This window comes from Triplophysa rosa, linkage group LG20, assembly GCF_024868665.1.
Source record: "Triplophysa rosa linkage group LG20, Trosa_1v2, whole genome shotgun sequence".
Lineage (NCBI taxonomy): Eukaryota > Metazoa > Chordata > Actinopteri > Cypriniformes > Nemacheilidae > Triplophysa > Triplophysa rosa.
Window position 1 is genome coordinate 15,115,296 of NC_079909.1, and position 22,224 is coordinate 15,137,519.

At 37.2% G+C, this 22,224-nt stretch overlaps 2 protein-coding genes across 2 annotated transcripts in view; one reads left to right on the forward strand and one right to left on the reverse strand.

Annotated features, from left to right (window-relative positions):
• Positions 1 to 319: 319 nt before the first annotated feature.
• On the reverse strand, positions 320 to 6,620 carry ace2 (angiotensin I converting enzyme 2). The gene is made up of 18 exons (XM_057362383.1): positions 6,438 to 6,620; positions 6,065 to 6,223; positions 5,867 to 5,960; positions 4,694 to 4,837; positions 4,396 to 4,508; positions 4,196 to 4,301; positions 3,970 to 4,067; positions 3,561 to 3,733; positions 3,106 to 3,332; positions 2,495 to 2,639; positions 2,285 to 2,383; positions 1,963 to 2,085; positions 1,697 to 1,875; positions 1,488 to 1,546; positions 1,298 to 1,398; positions 1,110 to 1,226; positions 800 to 994; positions 320 to 476 (listed from the first exon to the last, which is right to left on the reverse strand). Exons 1-18 carry the CDS (start codon positions 6,618 to 6,620, stop codon positions 374 to 376), a joined length of 2,418 nt encoding a protein of 805 aa, XP_057218366.1. The 3' UTR covers positions 320 to 373.
• Positions 6,621 to 9,042: 2,422 nt separating this feature from the next.
• Positions 9,043 to 22,224, forward strand: part of nhsb (Nance-Horan syndrome b (congenital cataracts and dental anomalies)) — a 44,600-nt gene continuing 31,418 nt past the window's right edge. Inside the window, exon 1 of the mRNA XM_057362489.1 lies at positions 9,043 to 9,583. Within this exon, the coding sequence (XP_057218472.1) occupies positions 9,304 to 9,583 (280 nt within the window). The 5' untranslated portion in view covers positions 9,043 to 9,303. The remainder of the gene's footprint in view (positions 9,584 to 22,224) is intronic.

Genomic DNA, 22,224 nt, shown 5'->3' on the forward strand with positions numbered 1-22,224 from the left:
TACAGTATATGTGTGTGCACATCCTCTCCATCTGCACTTTATTTTTACATCGAGCTACTCAGACAACTTTTTTTTTACAATTTTTTTTCATTATACTTTTATCAAATACTGGTTATTATACTTTTTAAAAAGAAATCTTTATAAAAATTGTGCCATTTTGACAATATTTATAATATTAAACTATATTTACATTTGTATGAGCAACGTTAAGCTATTGTGTTACTTTAGTTCATGTATAATTCTTAATTTAATCCTCTTTTTAAAAATGTATTTGTGAACATGTCTAATACATTCTTTATATTACATTACAAATGTCGCCATATGTAATGACAAAAGCTTTTTTCATGCAATCTGAAGGAGCTGTTGTGTTTCTTTACAGTCCTGTTAATTCAACATCATCTTCAAAGGCTTTGTTCATTTGTCCTTTGTCGGATTCCTCATAAGGGTTCACAGTGTCCTCAACTTTCTTAGCTTTCCTGAGAAAATTGGACATGAAGAAATTTAGTCATATTCAACACATTTAGTCAATATTGTTTTAAATCAGGTTTTCAGATTATACTTGTTAAAAAAACTCTTTACAAAACCATACTATGTGCCTTTTTTTTACTATATTTATGATATTAAATTGCATTTATATATTTGTATAAGCTATCCATTTCACATTAAATTGATCATATCATGTGTTCATGTGTCATTTTTCATTTTATGTTGCATTATCCAGCTATTATGATGATGCAATTAACCAATTAACAATATTAATATGTGTACAACTGCTGTGGTTCCTCCCTCTGATACATACTTTTTCCTGTTGATTGCCCCTGTGACCACAAGGTAGACCCCCACGCACACAGTTAGTCCCATTACCACTCCAAACACCACCAGCCAAATTGTGATCTTTTCCTCTTTAGGTGGGGCCAATGTTGCCATCAGACCAACAAATTCCATTGTTTCATCACTGAGTAGAAATGCACTGTTGATACGTCCTCTGGAAAGCCTGTGACAGACAGCATATTGTTTAGTAAGGGAATTTCTCGATGTGGTCACTAAAAAGTTTGCAATAAGGTTATCAGAGTAACCATCTTTTCAGAAATTCACAAATATTCAGATACCGGATTGCCGCCTCCACTTCTGCTTTAGGAATAACCAGGCCTGGTGTGGTTGGATCCGTTACCACGAAATAAAAAGAGATTCTGGGTGTTTCCTTGTATGTGTGGATATTCTCTGACCTGTTTGTAACACAATATAGTGCTCATTATTCTGAAGGTGTGATTTGAGGATGAGAACAGACAGTACTCACATGAAATGAATCTCTTGCTTCTTTTTTTCCAAGTAGTACTGGCGCATAGCAAAAGCCATTGTGGACTTAAAGAGATACATTTCATTTGAATTCCAGATGTACTACAGAAAAAATGTAAGAATAATTAAGTCATATTACATTTGTATCCATATAAGAACATAAAACCCGTAAATAAGCAAGATTTACTTACTGCATCCCCTCCCATGGCAGCTTTTAGACTTATTCTGACTTTAAAAGCATTTTCTGAATCTGTATGCAAAATATATTGTTTTAATAAATGAAACACTTGTTTTCAAATCATTAATAGGCTAATAAACGTCACATTGTAAATGTAAGTAGATCTATGTACATGTATATAATCACATAAATGAAACAGAAAAGGTCAATTGAAATACTGACATGGGTCAGTATTGACATTCCAGTCTGTCAGTCGGTTATTCTTTTGGTTATCCTCTTTTAACCATTCCAGAAGAGTGCTGAAGTAATTTAGTAGAGGCCGGGAATCTATCTTTGTGGTTCCTGCAATGTCCTCCAGGGCACGGGTCCATGACATAGATCGGCCTAACTCAAGCATATGCCTGTGGACCGAAATAGTTTTCGTTTATTTACAGCAGTTCTGTTTATTCTATTTGCATTGTCACAGAGAAACAAAGCTTTCCGCATACCTGAGTTTGTTACCGGCTTTGGTTGAGTTTGTAATGTCACATTTGTGAAGCGGGCCGGTGTGGCCAGCTTCCTCACAAAGTGCCTCTTGAAATTGAAACTGATAAATAGTTCGAGTGAAGTACCTGTTAAAGAAACGAAGAAAGGACTAAAATATAGCGTTTGGTTAACACATGATCGTTTTAATCGTTTTAGTTCCCTTCTTAATATAAATGGTAAAAATAAAGATTGTTTGCATGAACTACTGTACATTTAATGTATTGTGCTTTATTTTTGCTTTGATCCTGCCTGTTCAAGTGTTGTATGTCCATACAGACTTATTACCTGATGAAAGAATAATCCCCAGACACGTGAAAGAGTGCAGGTGGGTCACAGTATGACTCGTCTCTGGGCACAGCCTCAGCCACACCAACTAGCTCCCTCCTGTGACATATGTTTTGTGGTGAGCCACAAAGCAACTAATCATGTTACCTTTAAAAACATCCTTGAATTTTTAATCAGGATGCTGCCTTGTTTTAGGATTCTATCACTTACTTCATTTCCCACCAGCGCAGCATCCACTCATCTTTGGGAATGGTACCTTTAAACACTTGCCACCTCCACTCCTCCAGCATGTAGGTGAAGGGCAAAGTGGCAACGATGGTGAGGGCTTGTTTTAACAGGAAGTTAATTTCTGTCTCTGTGGGTGCAAAATGATGCTGTTAGAATTTAGCTTAAAAGAACTGTGAAAATACAAGGGAAAATACAAATTCAACGAACCAACAAACAAAACAAAAAACCATGTTTGCTATCTAATAAAAAAATATATGCTAATCTCGGGGGCCGAGATTCTTTGTCTGTGTTAGGTTATAAAGAACCGTAGACACACCTGCTTTCAGATACCTTGTCATACCTTATTTGGTCATAAGATGAAACCTAAACATATTTCGCTTGCAGCTGTTCTTGTCTTCTTTTTCTGTACCTAATATAAAGGTATATCTGTGTGGAAATAAACGCCTTTAAGCTGCTCATTGCTCAAGAAAGTTTTTGTGTTTCTCGTAAAGAGTTGCCAGACGTATGTCGTGCATTTCCGTAAATGTTCGAGCATCCAAGTACATGATCGGTGCCTGTGGTTAGCCAGTCAAACAGATACAATCGCACTGTACCGTAGTCCTCTTTGAAATCGGCAGGTAGGAGGCCCAAGGCCTGCAGGTGAGAGGGCGTGGCTGCAGAAAGGGACATTATCTCTCCCACGGCCTCGTGAAAGCCTTCATTAGCGCCATCTCTCAGCAGGTATGGACGGTGACGGTAAGCCATCTGGTACTGGTTATGACCCATCTCATGGTGAACAGTTAAGAAATCATCCATGTTCACTTTAGTGCACATTTTGATCCTGAAAACAACAAATGTGTTTTTAAATGCATAAATGTATGGTTTTCTGTTCAGGTATCAGGTTTTTCTAATAATATGAGGCAAAATAAACTAACTGGAGAGAAAATGCAATGTTTTAAAAAACAATTCACACTAATAGAAAATTCTGCCATTGATTAAATTGATGAGCAAGATCTCATCCAAAGGTTGATCATTACCAGGCATTCATATGGAACATTATCAGCCCCACCTGAAGTCCTCTTTGTTTCCCATATCCCATGCGGTAGGATGACACACCACTTTCCTTCCATCCTCAGGTTTCACAAACATTGAGTTTGTCCAGAAGTTGTCAAACATCGCAGACATATTCACAGACATAAAGAAGTTTTCGGCCTCTGTAAACAATCGCATTTCATTCCAGCCCTGAAATTGACAATCGCTTTAATTCATTAGAACGTAAAAACAAGGATATAAAAAAGCAGCTCCCTAATCTTTAGAGAAACTTTAATTGCTGTGACTAAAAACGAAAATGATTTACAATTGAGATTACATATAATCTTTGATCAATGGAATAGACCTTTAGCCTGAATTGTTATACACTTGTAAAGATAACAGAAAAAAAGGGCAAAGTATGGGAATAAAATGTGCACATGTCTTACCTGGGCCACCATTGCAGAGCTCACATCAATGTCGGGCTTTTCAGGGAATGGGACGGTGAGAGGATAAAGATTGGTCCAAAACCGTCCCCACATATCACCTGGATAAATAAACCAAAATGTACTTATTTGAGTATTTCTCGATTAAAATAATTTTTGGAAGATGCTGATCTCTGAAATATAGCCTATTTCACCACACAGGTAATGTCAATGATGCTTCATAAATTACCAAGAAGGTGTGCAGGAAGAGAAGCATCTGAGGCGATGTGACCCGGATAGACATTTTGCAGTCTGGCTCTCACATAAGCATGAAGCTCTTTGTATAAAGGTAAGATCTGGAACATCACAGCATCAGTGAGTTTGATAAACCAGTCCAAATGTATTCTTCAAATTTTGTATTAATGATGTAAGACGTTTTTCAGGACTGGCCTCTTTATAGATTCGCCTGGCATCTTCCATAACTTGATCTCGGGTATAGCTGTATTTGGGTTCATCAGTGGTTTCATAATCCCCCCTCCAGTAATCTCCATGGTCAGCGTAGTCTTTGATAAACAATGTATAGTGAACATCAGTCAGATTTTTTAAAACTGGCCATTACCCCCAAACTGAAGTTGAAGTTTCTCACCACTTCAGCTCTCATTGGTGAGATGTTATGGTACTATGAATTATCCATAAACCTAAAGCAGTAAATTATTTTTAAAAACAGCATACTAAAAGAGACTCCTACTGTTTAGTCTGGCTGCTTCATTCTCCAGGTCCACGTAATCCTCATACAGGGGTCTCATCCGCTTCCCTGTGGCCACTCTCCAGCCCTCCCACACATGTAGACGTTCATAGTAGTCTCTGCTGTTTGCCATGATGCTCTCTAGACCTAGAGAACACAACTTGTATGACATATTTTATTTAATGGTAAAATGTGTTGAAATGGAGCAAGAAGTGTAGGATGTGTACAGCTTTGTAAATGATGTTATGATTTTACAGAAAATTGCAGACCTTTCTGAAGGATCACTGAGATTTTGTTACAGTACCTGACGCCCAAATTTATCTAAATAGATTAGATATATCTTTAACTGTCACATCCTCTTTTTTTTTTTTACTAATCATCGTGATACTCTTTGTTCTCAACAATGGACCTGAAAATTAAAATTTACAGTTCTCTTTTACATTTTTTCCCACTTGTGTGATTCACTTCTCTGTGTGAAAGCATTTTATTGTGCATTTTATTGATCAAACCAGACAGTAGACACATGTTGGATAATTGTATAGGACAGGATTTCCCATGGGGTTCGAGAACCCCTGGTGGTTCATGAGGGAATTGCAGGGAGGTACACTGTGTGTCTACAAGTACACAAGTTGTTTCCATTACTTTGAAAAAATTAAAATAGCAAAGTCATATTTAGAAAAAACAATAGTTATGTAAAATACTACTAATAATAACCTTAAAATAGATAAAAAATACATGTTTTTGAAGTTCAACATGCAAATGTGCTATAAAATTATTGAAATGTTTACTTCCTCATGTTAAGAACCTCTCAGAGGGTGCTTCAAGTAAATGATTTAGGTCAAAGGGGTTCGGCTGACAAAAAAGTTTGAAAACCCCTGGTATAGTAGAATACAAATTTTGTTTTTAATAGGAAAGGCATGTACACTGTAAAAAATGATTTGTTGTTTTTTGTTGTTTCAACTTAAAAAAATAAGTTACCTTGTTGCCTTAAAATTTTAAGTTAGTTCAACTTAAAAATATTAGTCAACACAACGAGTTTGCAACAAATTCATTAAGTGAACTAATATTTTTAAGTTGAACTAACTTAAAATTTTAAGGCAACAAGGTAACTTATTTTTTTATGTTGAAACAACAAAAAACAACAAATCATTTTTTACAGTGTACTGCTGACAATACCTGGTTCCAAAGTCTGACAGTCAGAGGGGTCGTCGTTTTTACATACAGTCGCAGTGTTATAAATAGTGCTCATATCTGATAATACTCTCCTCAGCTGTAACACACAAGCCATATTTATCATGTATGTTTCTCAGTAAGTGATTTGCCATTAAGATGTATGAAGACCTCAATGTGATTCCATGAAAATCTCTGTCATACCTGACTGGCCTTATCGGGTGAAAGGGCCCCTGATCCTTTATCTTGGAGCTTTCTGAGCTGTAATTTAATCTCTGGATCAGAGATCTGATCGATAGGGAAGGCACTGGAATCCTCGGAAATCTTACTGTAGTACTCACTCCAGACCTTATATGCTTCAGCCTGTGAAAGAAGATTTGCTCATTATCAGTGTGTTCTCCAAAGATATACATTTTGTCCTTTCCAAAGTTTCACAAACTTTACTTTAAAAGATGGACTTTTAACATGGATCCATTTGGCAACTTCCTTTATCAAAAGCAATTTATCAGTACAGTGTGTGATGACTGATTTCCAGTTGAGGAAGGAAAACAGCGGGATATAAAGGGAGCATACTTACCTCTTTGTCTGCATTTTCCTGAGAGATGTCTGTATTATAGGCCCAGGATGCAAGGGAATACTGGTACACCAGACGAGATGCATCCTCATCAAATTTTCTTAAGAATTCCCCGGCGTTTTCCTCCACTGTCTGGGTGGAGGCCAGAGAGGCCATAGCCAAAAGCAGGAGCCACCGAGCACTCATCTCAACCGCACTTGCCCTACCAGCACTGCCGCTGTTGTTGTCACAGTGTCACAAGGTTTTATCTAAGACACCTTATTGCTTTGCCCTTTGAGCCGTGCCATAACTTAATGGTGCAACATTTTTGCTTAAGTGCAGGTGGGATGGCTCCTAGATGTTGCGTAACATTTTATGTGTTCATTACTTGTAGTTTAGAGACGTGATACACAGTTTAAATTTGGTTTTGGTCAAACTTGATTTGTTTTTGTTTTTTTGGTCTTGTCCTCACAAAGCGTGCTGCCACAATGGTGAGCTGGGTTTTCTGGTGTTCTGAGTGGCTGTCGGCACACTGATATTCAGAGTATTGTGGGAGGTTACTGGGACAGTACGGAAAATGCAGAAGTTTTATATTTGTGGTTAGGGTTTTTAAGAAGTGAAGTATAAGCGATGGTAATCTTGTCACTTATTACTGAACTAGCATGAATCAGCAATTTATGAATATTATCCAGATTGTTATTAGGTTAATAGTTTTTAATCATTTTGGGCTTAGTAATGGGCATGCTGTATTACTATACAGTACTGAATTTTTTTTAGGCTTGTCAAAAATAAACAGATGTTTTGATTCTGTGTGTGCGTATATTTTCCACATTGATGTGAAAATACTGAGAGACCCCTTCTCTCTACGGGAAAGAAAACATTGAGTATAAGTGTGCACATAATCTGGGCCCATAAAACCATAAATAAAATAACCTATGAAGGTTTTATAAAGATATTTATGAAGATAAATTCTGACTAAAAAAAACTTCTCTTAAGTAGGCCTATTATGTCTTAATAAACTGAATAATGAAGAATCGATTGAAGAGAAAGATATTCATCATGAATTAGGTTGAGATATACATGTTAATGTATCCTTTTTAATCCTTTTTTAAACTGAGTAGTTGGGAACATTATGAAACATTAAATAACTATTATACATTTTTGAGACACTGTGTAACTCTTAGTTCACTATCGGTCACTTAAGACCATGCTAAACATCCACTGCGACTGTTTAAGTAGAATTGTTCTGAATTGTTATAGCAGGGATGTGGTTTCTACTTCATATGTACGTTTTTTCATCTTATTTATGAAGCAGGATGTGGTTTCTTCATCTGTGTTTTATTGTTTGTAATCTAGATAAACTTAAACCAAGGTCAGGTTATTTTTGTCAGATCTAGCACTCTCACAGAACGTGATTGAATTTTTCCAATAAGGATCATGATTTGTCATAACGTTCCCTATTTATTCATTCCTAATGTTCATTCCAAATGTTCTTGGTTTCGGTCCCAATTTCATGATCTGTCTGTCTTTGAGTGGGAAATATAATAACTATGATGTAACATTGATTAATATATGACAATGCAACTTATGAAGAAATGCTACTATTTAAACCACTCAGTTTTTATTACTGTTAGTAGTTTTGAAATGCATCACATCGACTCGAATGTCCACTTGCAGTTATATCTTATCACCACCAGGTGGTGATCTCTCTTTCAGCTTCCCTCAGACATTTCCTCGTCTAAACTGTATCTGTCAGTGATTCCACCAGAGGGCGAAACATTCACAAGAGCTTGTATTATGCTAGAGATTCTGTAGAGAGTATGGTATGCATTATCGGTAGTTTATTAATTTATGAATTAGGGTTTATTATGGGGAAAAGGATATGAGACAGAGTCATCGTATAGTCTTTGGAATGTCAAATCTATCCACACTACTGGTCTAATCATTCAGCTCAGTTTGCACATTTGAACCTTGTTGATGCGCTCTAAGCCCTCAACAAAAGAGAGCACAAAGCCTATTTCAAACAGGACCACCAGCCTCTGTTTTATTTTAAAACCTCTACAGACCCACTGCTGCACTTTTGCCACTCTGCAACATTTGCAGTTCCACAACAACGCACGTGTACTTAGACTGTCACTTTTGTTTCCTCTAGCAACCACTAAGGTGAACTAGGTCAGCAATTTTCTTTCGCATTTAAGAAAGATAAGATGAACAGTAGTGTTACTAGGCATAGGCTTACTTTTAATATGAAAATGTTATAAAATCTAACCCTAAATTGTAAAGGTAATCTAGTTACTAAGACATAACATTTATAGAATATTGTGCACGTTCAGAAATATTAGATCCGTGATTTTAATCCATCAAAGCTCTAAAATATAGCTGAATATGCCTATATATTAATTTTGTAACGAATCCTATGGGAAAGACTTTGCTCATGAATATTTATTACCGAGCGAGATTGGTAGTTACCACAAAACGTCATCGCGCTTTAATTTATTTTCAAGAGGGAAGTCTTGACCGTAGCCTACTATTCGTACTATTCGTAATTTCTGTCACCGCTTGTAGTTTATCCAAACGGAGAACTCCCGTTCCTGGCGCAGGCAGACCAGTCCGTGTTTTGGCGGAGTCTCTCTCATTTTTAAAGCCACTTCAACCTCAGTCTCAAAGCTCTGAAAAAACCCACTAGCCTACCGAAAGGCACAGGATCAGAGGAGGAGCAGATATTTGCTGTGAGAAACTTCCATCAGTATGCGATCTCCTCTAACGGGAGAACTGAGGTGATGGCGGGTTGCGCGGAGGATTCGTGGATTTTTGTTTGACAGGCACCAAATCTTCTGTTGGATTAGTTGATTTACCTATTTATGGGGGATTTGATTTTACCTGATAGAAAATGCCATTTGCCAAACGGATCGTTGAACCCCAGCTGCTGTGCAGACACCCCATCCCTAATGATGAAGGGTTACTATTCGAGGATCTGCGCTCCATCAGCAACGTGGCTCTATCCCGGACCCTGCGGCAGCTCTCCGACTTGGCTAAACACGCCTGTTCCTTATTCCAGGAGCTCGAGAACGAGCTCGTGTCCACAAACCAAAGGGTTTGGGCTCTGCAGAACAAAATAGGCAAAATTCAGCAGACCGCCAATGCGCTGGATCCAAAACTGGAGGCTGTGCGTAAGTAGACCATTTAGGATTGCGCGTAAATTATGGGAGAGATTTCACACGGTTAACTGGGATGTTGTACGTATTATCTGTTCGCAATGAATGAATGTGGTGGTTATATGTGTCGAGTCACATGTTGGCACTGTCTCGAAGCCTTGCCGACCAAATTATAATGTGTCACACGCATGTATGCGTAACCAACACCTGCACCATGACCGGTTGCGCTTTTTGCTCCGATTCGGAAAAACGACTTGCAACGCGGCATTTTGCTGTTGAAGACTAATGTCTCAGTCTGTATGTAAGAAGATTAAGTTATTAGGAATTAGTACTGGTCATATTCAGCAGATATTTGTAAAGAGGGGCGTGTAGGGTCCATGGCTCCGGTCCGCTATTTCCATGGCTCTGCTTATTAAAATGGGTAAAAAGCAACAGCTATCTTTGCAGGTATGACATGATAATTATTTTTTCGATAAATCTGAATAAAAACCTTAATCTCGAGGTCATCGGTATATAAGGGATCTAGAGTCTGGAAACGCGTAATTTCATAATCGCATTTGGCTGTGCAAGGGCATTGAAAAAATCTAAATTGTTTTTATGCTCATGTTTGCACATCACTATAATGACAGTGCATGTACAGCTGGTTATGAAATAAGGTATTTTGTCCTTATTTTGGCACTGGATCCATTTTATACAGAATTATTGTAACCAGGTTATTTGATATAACGTTTTAATACGACGAAATGAAATATTCACTTTCTACATCTGAAATTGCGCGTTGTTACAGTCAATTTCTCAGGTTGTTGGATTATATGGGTGTGGGGGAAAATATACATGCCTGTGAAAAATGCATGCATTGATGCAGCAGTGCCATATCCACCACATATGCATGAAGAAATTACAGTCTTGTCCAAACAGCAGCATGACTGGTGTCATCCATGAAATAAACAAATCTTAGAATCCCCCTCCTACATCATTTTCGGATGAATGTGTGGATGAAATGAGGCCCATGAAAAAATGCTATACAGCCACTGCGCCCTTGTCAAGCCTCTGAGGAGATAGCCTCATGTGGATCATAGCCTTAACACTGGTATATAGCTTTAATTATAAGAGGATGTTAAGCTGCAGTTGGGATAAATCCAGTGCATTGATACAGCGCTGAAAAGATGGGTTGGATGCAGAGTTTTCCCCCTTTGCTTGGAGGCAAAGCAAGGCTTATGCAATTAGCTAGAATAGGACGAAATACACTTCACTCCGGCTGATTCAGTTTGCCATATTTTGAAGATTAACCATGTAGGTCAAGCTCGGAGTTATTGGCATATAACCAAGACTATTTTACCCCACTCTAAAAAGGGCTGGGTTATTTTCAACCCAGCATTGAGTCAAATAAGAAAAACCCAGTCGTTGGGTTAAATTATCTCAGAAAAGGTTTATATTTGACCCAACTTTAAAACAACCCTGCATTTTGTGTTGAAACAACTCAGCATAGGTTACTTTATAACCTAAGGGTTGGGTTCATCCCTTTTTGACCGAACGTTGGTTTAAAAATATCCTGACATTTTTTAGAGTGTTGTTCCACAGTCTCCAGTAGTGCTTCATTTTGGAGGATGTTTATTTGTTGTGTGACAGAGTTGATGGCATATTGTGGCCTTGTGGGTTGGCAGAATGAGTTTAAACTGGTGTGGTGTCTGTTTTTCCCCTACCTGACTATACTGTAATAAATGTACTTGATTTTAATTGAATAAATCAAATTTCTTAAACATCTCTTCGAAAACAACTGTGTAGCAGCTGCTGCATCTCAACTATATTGTTTGTTTTATGGCTAGATTAGCAGGAACGATCCTAATCCTATAATTGCAGCTGTATTCCAGTGATAGCATATGGTGCATGTGGAACGACACCCTCTTGTTGTGAATTTGAATAGATGGAAGACGGGAGGCTCGGGAGCCTTTCACGCAGTATTACTTTAATTGTGACCTTTGCTAACTTCTCTCTTTGCATTGAATATCGTATTATTTTATGAAGAATGAAAACAATTTACATGAATTTACATTACTTTTTTGTATTTTCAATAAATACTTCATGCTTTTGTTTAAAAATGTTAAACAGAAAAAATGAAATGTAGTTTCCTGGCGACTTTAGAATAGATGTGAGGAATAAGATATACAGTGTGTCCATAAACAATAGACAAAGCATAAAACAGCTAGTGCAACATCCTGTACGTACGATTGCATAACATAAATTGCGTGTCTTATAATAATTGTCATAGTTGTTAAAGTGGCTGGAGTGAGATGGATTATTAAGGTGTCTAGTGCATAAAATGATGCAATGTATGTGCAATGAATTGGGTAGGGGGATCTGTATCTGCCAGTATGGTTGTTTTATTAATGCACGTTAGCAGATTGAGCATTGTGAGCTCTGTGTACAGAAAGTCTTACGGTCTTCACACAAATGCTCTTTAGCCTGCAGGAGGTGGAGTGAATTTTTCCGGATGATTTGAGGTCATTCCTGATTAAGGTGGCAGTAAGGAGGGCCCCAGTGATGCCCCCAGTTGATATTCATTGATGAAATACACAAGCAGTGCAAAATCGGATGATCTCTGAGTCTGAACATAAGTGGCAATCTCACAAAGAATCACAGTATGTCTGGTCTTAGTTGTAATGTTTTTTTTTTCTCCATCCTGGATGCGAGAAGCCCTTTGATCTGCCCTCCCCAGTGAGGTAGAATTGAGTTTCGCATGCCCTCGGTCCTCTTTCAATTAGACACAATCTCCCAGAGCATACTGCTTTTTTGCAAGTTGTTCTAATGAAGGGAAAAGTTACATTGAGAGTTGTGAGAATGAAGAAACACCTTTAATATGTTACGCTTAACACCCGTGCCAATATGTTTCTGTTGGGAACATACCCATCTGTGTACTGAAAGAACTCAAAGTAAGACTTTGAGAGTGAGTTTTTGCCATAATAATCATAATACCAGCATCCATAATGAATTCTTGCACGGCTGTCGTCAGTGGGCACTTGTCCTGGTCACCATCACGTGGTGAGGTGGCCCTCCAATTCAGGTAAGTTTACATGTACCACTACAGCTATTGAATAGCTAATTCCATATTAAAAAGTTCTATATTTAGCCATTTTATTTATGTATATTTCTATGGCAAGACCTTGAATTGACCGAGTTGTGAGGCACCATACCAGTGCACAGAAGCTGCATGGTAACAGAGTCCTGGGGTAGAGAGGGTCAACCTTTTAGAGCAAAGAGAGTGGACACTGCAGCCCCTGGGGCCAAATTCATTGTCCTATAGGTTTAATAGCCCATTTTTTATACACAGACATACCAACATTGTATGTCTCATAAACACTGGTGCATGTTTACCCATGAACCCAGACAAAAATACATTAAGGAAATTGGAAATGTAAATACATTTAAAGACAGCAGGATATGCACAGGTGCACACACTTATTCACATTCTCTCTTAGGTCGAGGGCTCTCTCGGTTATTCCATTTTCATGAGTATCATACAAAAATAAGTCTCAGTGGCCTGGAATTAAAGTAGCTGTGGATGGCACATCAACCTCTCAGCTCCAGGCTACTGTGAGCTGAGCTCTGATTGGTCGATTTCTGGGAGCGCTGCAGCCCTTGGTTTAAGTACTTGTGGAGTTCAGCCACCATTTGCACACGCAGTCTTTGAGAACAAGTCTAGCGTGAGGGCTCGTGCATTGCTTCAGGCTACCTACAAGGACATGCAGGCTTCTTATTTTGATGTTTTGATGGTATTAAGCCAGCTATCGTACAGTTGAAGATGTAACTTTTGTTTATTGAAGCACAAATTGTGTGTTTGGTTTAAAATCACAAATGAAGGATTTTACCGAACAAGCTAAAAGGTTTGTGGAATGTGGAAATTCCAGCAAGAAGCGTTAGATTATGTTATAATAAATATAAATAACCCATTTACGTGTAACTTACCGTAAAACCTCAAATTAAGAATGATTGTTCTTCTTATTAAAGCTAGCTTGTTTTACTTTAGGTGTCAGCATTTGTGAGAAAGAATATATGCCAGCTATTTGCTTTACTACAGGATAAATACCTTATAAATTTTGCAATGAAAGTAAGACTTCATGTCAACCACACACAGTAGGTTAACTTATTATGTAGGGCTGTATGGATTTATTTATAGCTGTTTCACTTTATAATAGGTTGTGTATAAATTTGCTTTAAAGGGCATTCTTAAACAACAAAATTTTGATTTAGCTCAAATTTAGGGAGACAGTATGACTGAGAAGGTAAAGGTGCTGTAAAGTGTGAAGTTTGCCTTTGGGCTGTGGCGTCTTTTATATGGGGGTTAATTCAGCCTTTCAGGTCATTTATTATGGGGAACAAACAAAGAGATAATGACACACTGGGTATAATTTACTTCCAATATAAGCTCAAAATGAAGCATTTCGTGGGTTCAAAGGAAGGGGAAAGGGTGGAAATATAAGTTTTATTGCCTAATGGGTGCTTTGGGGTGCTCCCAGGGGTTTAAGATGACCTTTATCTCTCATTGAATGAGCAGTGCTTTGTTCCAGAGAAATCCATCTCAGTTGGAATCTAACAATAAAAACATTTCTTTATTGATATTTCCTTATTTATTTTCCATTTTTTGGTCACTGCCCAGACGTATTATTTTGTAACAATCTTATCTAACAGTAATAATAGAATGAGGATGTGTCCAACACTCTGAAAAGTTTAACTGTGATTTACTAATTTTTTTGGTGAAAAACTTTTCACAAAAATGTTTTAGTACATTTTAAATCTGCATGTGAGATCAATAAAATATACTGTTTAAATTGAGTAAATGTAAGTACAAAAAATTAAGTCAATCTGAGTAACTCAAATATTTTTTTAGGATTCACCAAAAATATTAAATATTATTTGTTATTTAAATACTTTTTACTTATTTTCATTAATTAAATAAACTTAAATATATATGTACATTTTCGAGAAATAAACGGTTGGGTTTTTAATTTAAAAAAATTTGTCAATCAGTCCCACTCAAAAATCAAATTATTTTAAAAGATTAGTGATGAGTGAAATGCGATTGGTAGCATGTATATTATATTATTACTTTACTGACAAAAGATGTGTATATGCACATTATTTGCTATATACAAATAATGTGTATATAAAAATATATTACAATATTACGTTATTTAATTATTGTCTTCTATAGCTTTTAGTTATTGTATAATGAAACCAATGCATTCAAGCATCAGACTTTATCTAAGAACCAACATGGCATCCGCTACCTGCCCAGACTTGTTCTAAACACAGCGGAAGCCCCCCCATCCTCCGCATTCTGCACTATACCCATCCTCAAGCTTAACAGTACACTGACACTGAGCACACACAAATGTGGTATGTGGGGCTGTGGCTGTATGTGATTGACTTGTTTGGTTGGGTTACCCTTATCATTTGCTGTGGAGCTTGACCAAAGGTCCCGTTATATTCCTGGCAGAGTTCTTCTCTCAGGGTTGGAAAGTGGTTTTGAACATCTATGTAATGGTATAATGTTTTTGTGAATGTTTGGATGGCACGATGCGTGCAGCATTTTAGAACAGCATTTTAACTGTGTGACAGAAGTAGGCAGAGCCCCATGTCACATGCACTTATACAAAATCTTGAATAGCTATCATGTTGGGAGCGCACCTACATGTTGAGCCTCAAAATGAAGTCTCCATATAAGCTCACTAGAATTATAAACACAGCAGATCTACAGTATTTCCATCTTGTTTATGCACTGAAAAAAGGGTTTCATTCAACCAATTAAAATATTTTAGGGTAAGGATTCACATCTAAATTTTATAACTTGAGCCAATTAAAAATATATACCTTTTCTTTATTATTTTTCATTGGCTTAAGTTATAAAATATAGATGTGAATCCTTACCCTAAAATATTTTAATTGGTTGAATGAAACCCTTTTTTCAGTGTGTGATGAAAAACATGTTATCTGACAACACGTTGCTGTTAATTTGCAGCCGAATAAGAGCCAAACAAGGCTTATGAAGTCAAAAACTTGTATCTGTCTTCTAGCCCTCACTCTGCTCCACTTTTTTCTTTAGAGTTGGTCAAGTTCTGGGTTTGACAGTACTTTTATTGTTTCATGCACTTTGATTTTCACTGAAGGCCCATCAAGGCTTTCAATGAGGCCTATCTGAGAGCTGCTCATCATGAAAAGAAAGAAAACCATGTCCTCTTCAGCACAGCCTTAGAAATAGAGGTCGAGCTCAGATACGGTCACATTTGTAAATGGCGAAAGTACAGTGTTACTCATATGGACCAGGAACAAGTATTTTGACCAGATTGCTTGAGGGTCGCTGATTGATTTTTTTTATATAAAAAGCTGTTGTTTCTCTAATGTTTGATCTTCACAAAGTATATGAATGACTGGAAGGTCTTTGACGGTTTGCTTTTAATGGCTCCATTTCTCAAGAACCAAATCACAAGGCTTACGGCTTATATACAGTAACTGAATGAGTCAATTCAACAGCAATCTTCAACCCTCTATAATTAGAAATGATCACAGACACAGTATATGGCTGGGTTTATATTCATTATTTTTACTGATGAAGACATATGCGTTGTTGTTTAATCTGGGTGTAATAGTGAATTTGTACAGATGGGTGTTTAAAATAGTGTCTGTAATGCATTGGTTTCTTAAATGTTGTAATGTCCAAGTGTAAACAAATAACATGTTAAATGAATTGTAGGATGATGTAATGAGTGATCCATGTTTTTTTTTCTCAGGGTTTGTTTTAGATTATTTTGCGGATAATTTGCAATATTGCAGATAATTGCAGAATTGCAGATAACCCAAATAATTTTGATTTCTTTAGAATTCAAAGGATAAGTGAGACCATGTCTGAAGACATCTATCCCTCTAACATGCAGCCTACCCAAAACAATCTGCTTGAGGTTTATTCCTCCGTATAGAGTGCTTTTAGTGTTGGTCATAGAATTGTGTCCCTATGATAAAATATAAATGAATAGAGCTATTTCTCAGTTGGGGGTTGTTACTGTAACGCTGTTTGTGTCAGTTTCGAGTTGTTCTCTGAAGTAATAACAGCAGTGGTTTAATTGAGGTTTTATCGTATTTTTTAAGAGTGTAACTGAGGTGTGAAGTTACATGAGTCGTTAGTAACTTTGAGTTGTTTTGCCTCTGAATTTATAGACACTATGTTGAGAAAACCACATGGTCTACAAAACACACTACATGATATCGTGTTAGTTTAGACAGAGGGAAAACTTAGCTTTTATCTGGCCTGGCCTGTCCTTACCTTCAAACCTCAATCAAGTCGTCCTCCTGTGATCAGACCTTTGAGGTGCCAGTAATCTCAGCGTACCTTTGATCAGGCCACTGTGATGATGAAACAAGCAGAATTCATACATGTGGATGAACGGGATGAGCTATTCTTTAATCACTCTCTCTTTCCCTCTCTCACTGCGTAGATACATAACCGCAGAGACAGATTTATGTGGATATGCTATTTTATTAGCTTTTTGATGTTTCGCTTTCAAATTACCTGGGAATGTCTGACGACATTCTTAATACAGTAAATTTAGTTTTATGGCATGTAGCATCGCTCGGGAATCTGGAGAATTTTTCATACACCAAAAGGACACCTTGGGAAATCATTTACCGCCTCCTGCGATCCGTTGGATGTATGGATGGGTTAAATTGCCCTTCGACTTGAATTGGCCATCTGCCCGGACAGCCATGCTTCAGACAGTGAGAGATGTGTCTGTCGTTACTTTTAAACAATGCCTATACTTCTAGTCTTAAAGATCTATCAGAATCACAAAGGGCTCTCAGAGCTACAGAATAGTGGTTGGCACATCTGCGGGTTCATAGTGACAGCATTTTTCAGAAAACAGGACAAATTTTGTTTATACACTTTAATTTGCAAACACAACAACAAAACTCAATTCATTTACACTGGTATACATTAAAAGAGGTTGAACTTAATTGAATAGTCAGGTTGTATTTTTACATTGATGCAGGTTTTGTTTATACTGTTATATGCTACTTAAAGTGATAGTTCACCAGAATCACCACAAAAACAAAACAAAATTCTGTCAATATTAATACGTTATGCCATTTAAAACCTGTATATGACTTCTTCTGTGGAACACAAAAGAAGATATTTTGAGAAATGTCCATACAATGGGGCCCAATTTTTTGGTTACCAATGTTCTTCAAAATATCTTCTTTTGTATACTGCAGAAGAAAGAAAGTCATACAGGTCTGCAAAAACTGAGAGTGAATAAATGATTTAAAAAATTGGTTTGGGAAACTTTTATTAAAATTTATTTTTGATAAACATTTAGAAGTAACACATTTCTCCTCCAGGCCCAATTAATTGTTTCAGAGGGAGAGAGGGAATCCACACTGGTCTGAAAGAAAAGCTGGTCTGTGTCAAGTGGAGTCGCTCTCAAAGAGAGAGAGAGAGAGAGAGAGAGAGAGAGAGAGAGAGAGAGAGGAAAACAGGAAAACTTGGCTGATTGAGTCACAACAGAGGGAACAGTTATAATTAAGAAAGAGAGACAGAGTGAGATAAAGAGAGAGGACTGCTATGATGACAGTCTACTGTAAACAGAGCTGTTAGATTTGAGCTGTCTGTAATCTACTGTATTTCAAGAATAAATCAATGGGAATCACTTGGAAGTAACACTGGGTGTATTGCAATGTGTAGGCAGCACACCTCCTGTTTCATGTAGAACGTAAGATTTGCTCTGTGGGTTTAACTTTTCATGTGCTTCTAATCTCGTTGGATTCATTTTATTCTTTTAATGGCCCACGTTTTGCTGGGATCGTATAATTAATGGTTTAGTTTCATTTATTTCTATGGCACTTTTTACTATACATATTGTTCCAAAACAATTTGAGCGAAGAACAATGACTTACACCCCTCTAAACTAAAGGCGATAGTGGTGAGATTAAATTTGTGATTAGACAATGATTAGATTAGCCGTTCGTCTAATAATGTTTATGAAAGGGATTTGCTCAGAGACAGCTGGCCCCAGATCAGTCTGTTAGAGTTTGTTTTTGCCTGCTCTGCTGAGCGGGCTGATGTGATGACAGCGGTAGCGGCGGACTGCAGGTCTGCAGGCGAGTGCAGCTGCTCCAGAAGACAGTGTAACAATGCATGGAGGAAACATGTTTTTCCACACCTCATTAGTGAGAATCCAGAGCGACTTTAAATGAGAACGAGGACTGTTGAGAGACGTCTGCAATCTAGCCCTTCAAAATAAGAGCATGGAGATACAAAAGCCTCATTTTTCTGATGGAACCAGATCTACATCCACTCTATGATCAAGTAATTGAAGGCGACTATTTTTGCTCAGTTGAATAATTACAGCTATGCCAAACTGCAATTAACTTGCCTTGTAATTTCCACTGGGTTACCCCCCACCAACCCCTTGCACTATGTAGTGGATGTGATCGTGTGTGAAAGTATGTGTGTGCGTCTGCACCGCTGTATTTGGGACGCGTCCCTCCGCGTGAGGAGGGGGCTGAAATCTCCCTAGGCGTGAAGTGCAGATCGGCCATATGGTTTTAATAGATCAAGGCGAGTGATCCTAAAACCAACTAAGGTCATTTATATTTCTCTATGCTTAGTACCATCTGCTGTTGCCTTTGCCTATTAGTTTATCCGGACAGATTTTAAACCCCTGTCTGATCAAGAGGATGAGTAATATATGGAAACAGAATAGTTATGTTAAAGAGGTCCTGCCTACATTTTTTTCTCATTCCAACAGTTATTTCACATGGTCAATTCGCTGTTTTTCAGAAAATGGAAAAAACACTGTACTTTTTAAAATTATTACATACTGTGTTGTCAAAGTTGACAAGCACTTTTGAATACTTTATTGATTACATATTTGTAAAACCCAGTAATAAACATAAAGGGTCTAATAATAATGATTTAAAAAAAAATTTAAACAGGAAATATGGAGATACAAGGTTTCAGAAGGACAGCAGCGACAGTGTTATTTTTCTTAGTCTCTTGAAAGCTCATTTGTTTTTTTTTGTGAGGTTTTGTACTAACAACAAGAGAGTAGAAGTGTTTATTTCACTATTTTATATTTCAGTCTGATTTATGCTTAAAACAATGCCAAATGGCAAAAATATCTTATAACACTGCAAAATATTAAAAAATACTTCTTCAAAATACTATTTAAAAATATTTTTGTTATAAAATGTGTCTCTGCTGTTACAAGGCTCTTTTTATAAGGAGAAAGAAAAAAACAGTTTTTTTTTGCAAGTTAAGTATTTCACCATTTTGTTTTGACCCAGATGTGGCTATGCTTCTCCGTGCATTATGCAGTAGGTTGCTTGTATTCCACGAGTTTCTCAAAACACTTTAAAAAGCAGGCTTGTTCTGAAAGTTTAGAGAATGTGTTTGTAGACATTTTAGTGCTTGTTTAACAGAATTTAACTAGTGAGCTGTAATCTGCACTGTGAGTGCCCATGATTTACATATAATAACAGTGAGCATACTGTCCATCTAAACTCAAAGTCAAAGTGTTTTAGGGTTTCCTCTGTGCGCTCCTCCAAGCCTTTCTGTACTGCTCTCTCATTAGATGTGCTGGTTATAAGTCAGTTACCAGCATGGGCTTGATCTGAGCCACGCAAATCTCCAGATTAGACGGAGGCGATTGAGCGTTCCGATCAGATTATTCCTCAGGGTGTATGGCATTGGATTTCACAAGCTAATTATCCGTAGCTCATGTAAGCAGGCTTTGCCTATAGGCCTAAATAGAAAGATTCTTGGAGTACTTCCAGAAGGTTCCAGAAAGATTAACGACATTGGTAAGGAAGCATTTAAAGTGCCCATTATGTTCTATTTTAAGTGTCCTAATATTGTATTTGAGACCCAACAACAGGTTTAAATGCATCCAAGGTCAAAAAACGCTGTCATTTTCTTAAAATATGCATTTAATATCACTCCATTTATCAAAGATCTCATACAAAGGAATCGGGTGTTCTTAGACACTCAAATGTTGCGCAGAATTGCGTTTCCTGATATTGTAACCATTCATTTTGCCCAGTGTTTTACCACTCAAGCAGGCGTGTTCCGGCGTGTTCACGTGGGAAAGTGACGACAAGTCATTAAAACGACAGACACTCTACATTAAACGACACATTTTTACACTTGGAAGCGAACCGGACCCACAGCTAAACAGATGCGTTAGCTGCAATGCTAACGTGACTGATTTATGAAACATTACATCTTATAAGAAAAATCTATCCACATCCTTTATCATGAATCCAATTAATAAAAATGACAGACACTCTACATTAGACGACACATTTTTAGACAATAGTGGGCTCACACCTGATTATCAGAACTATTTGAGTAGGACAGTAATAGCTGCTGTAAGTGTACACTACGTAACACGCAAAATGAGCAATTTTCAACAATCAATAGAAGACATAATTTACACGTCTAATTAATCACACTTACATGTTGTGATTCAGAGATGTTTCTTGGTCCAAATAAAGTCATGCTGGCCCATCTTTCATGGACAAGCGTTTAGCAAATCCCACACTGAACTCGCCAAGGTTGGAGAAAAAGTTGTCAGTAAAATGACAATAGGTTTGGATTATACTGCTGTGCAATCGTGGGGAAAATATTTGTATTCTCTGGTTCTTTACATCATCATCCTTTGGATTTGGAAGTAAAACAACTACATGCTTGATTTGCAGCACAGAACACAGCGTCTCCGCTACAGGATGTAAACAAACAAACTATCAGAAGTGTTTGTGGGCAGGTCAGAGTGTTCGTGTTTCGCGGGCAGGTGGGGATTGTGTTATTGTGCAATTGTGCAAATGTGTTATGTCGTGACGTCTGAAAATTGCAGCCCTGAGCTTCGAAAAAACAACGACTCGTTATGGCGATTCAGAATCGACTCTTTATTTTGAGATGTAGTATCTTTGTTTATCATGGACTTTTATGATTAACAACTTTGCAGATCGTTAACATTGAAGGAAAGCTACGTTACACACTGCAATAAAGATGATTTTAGGAATTCCAAGTAACTGACTCCTTAAATTACTTACTAGTGAGCACTGATCTTCAAAAACTTTAGTTGTGTATAATTTAAATAAGAGCATAAATTGGTGTTGTTTTAAGGATTTAATGCTCCATTACACGATTACAAAGTTGCTTTGTACATTCCTGCACTGAAAAAAAAACTAGTAGGATTTACCTTTTTAATTTAATTTTAAAAAATTGTGTCCAGTTTTTTAAGTTAAATTATTTTAAAAAACTGTTTGCAAAAACTTGACACAAAACAATTAAGTAAATCCTACTAGTTGTTTTGTTTTAGTGTGAGCAACAGACCCATCTCTCAGAGCTGTCTCTCATCTGAGTTTCATAAGAGATCTCAACAATATCTCAAACTGGGCTTAGATTTGCCAGGGTACCGAAGTCTGCAATAATAAAAGTGAGAGATTTTAATATGCCCACATACAGCAACGGAAAAAAAATGAAGAGACCACAATGTTATTTGACTATTTATATGTATGTGTTTTACTATTTATAGGTATTTTAAGTAAAAATTTATTAGGGAAATTATTGTTTTATTCTGTGAACTAGATTCCTCCCAAATGAA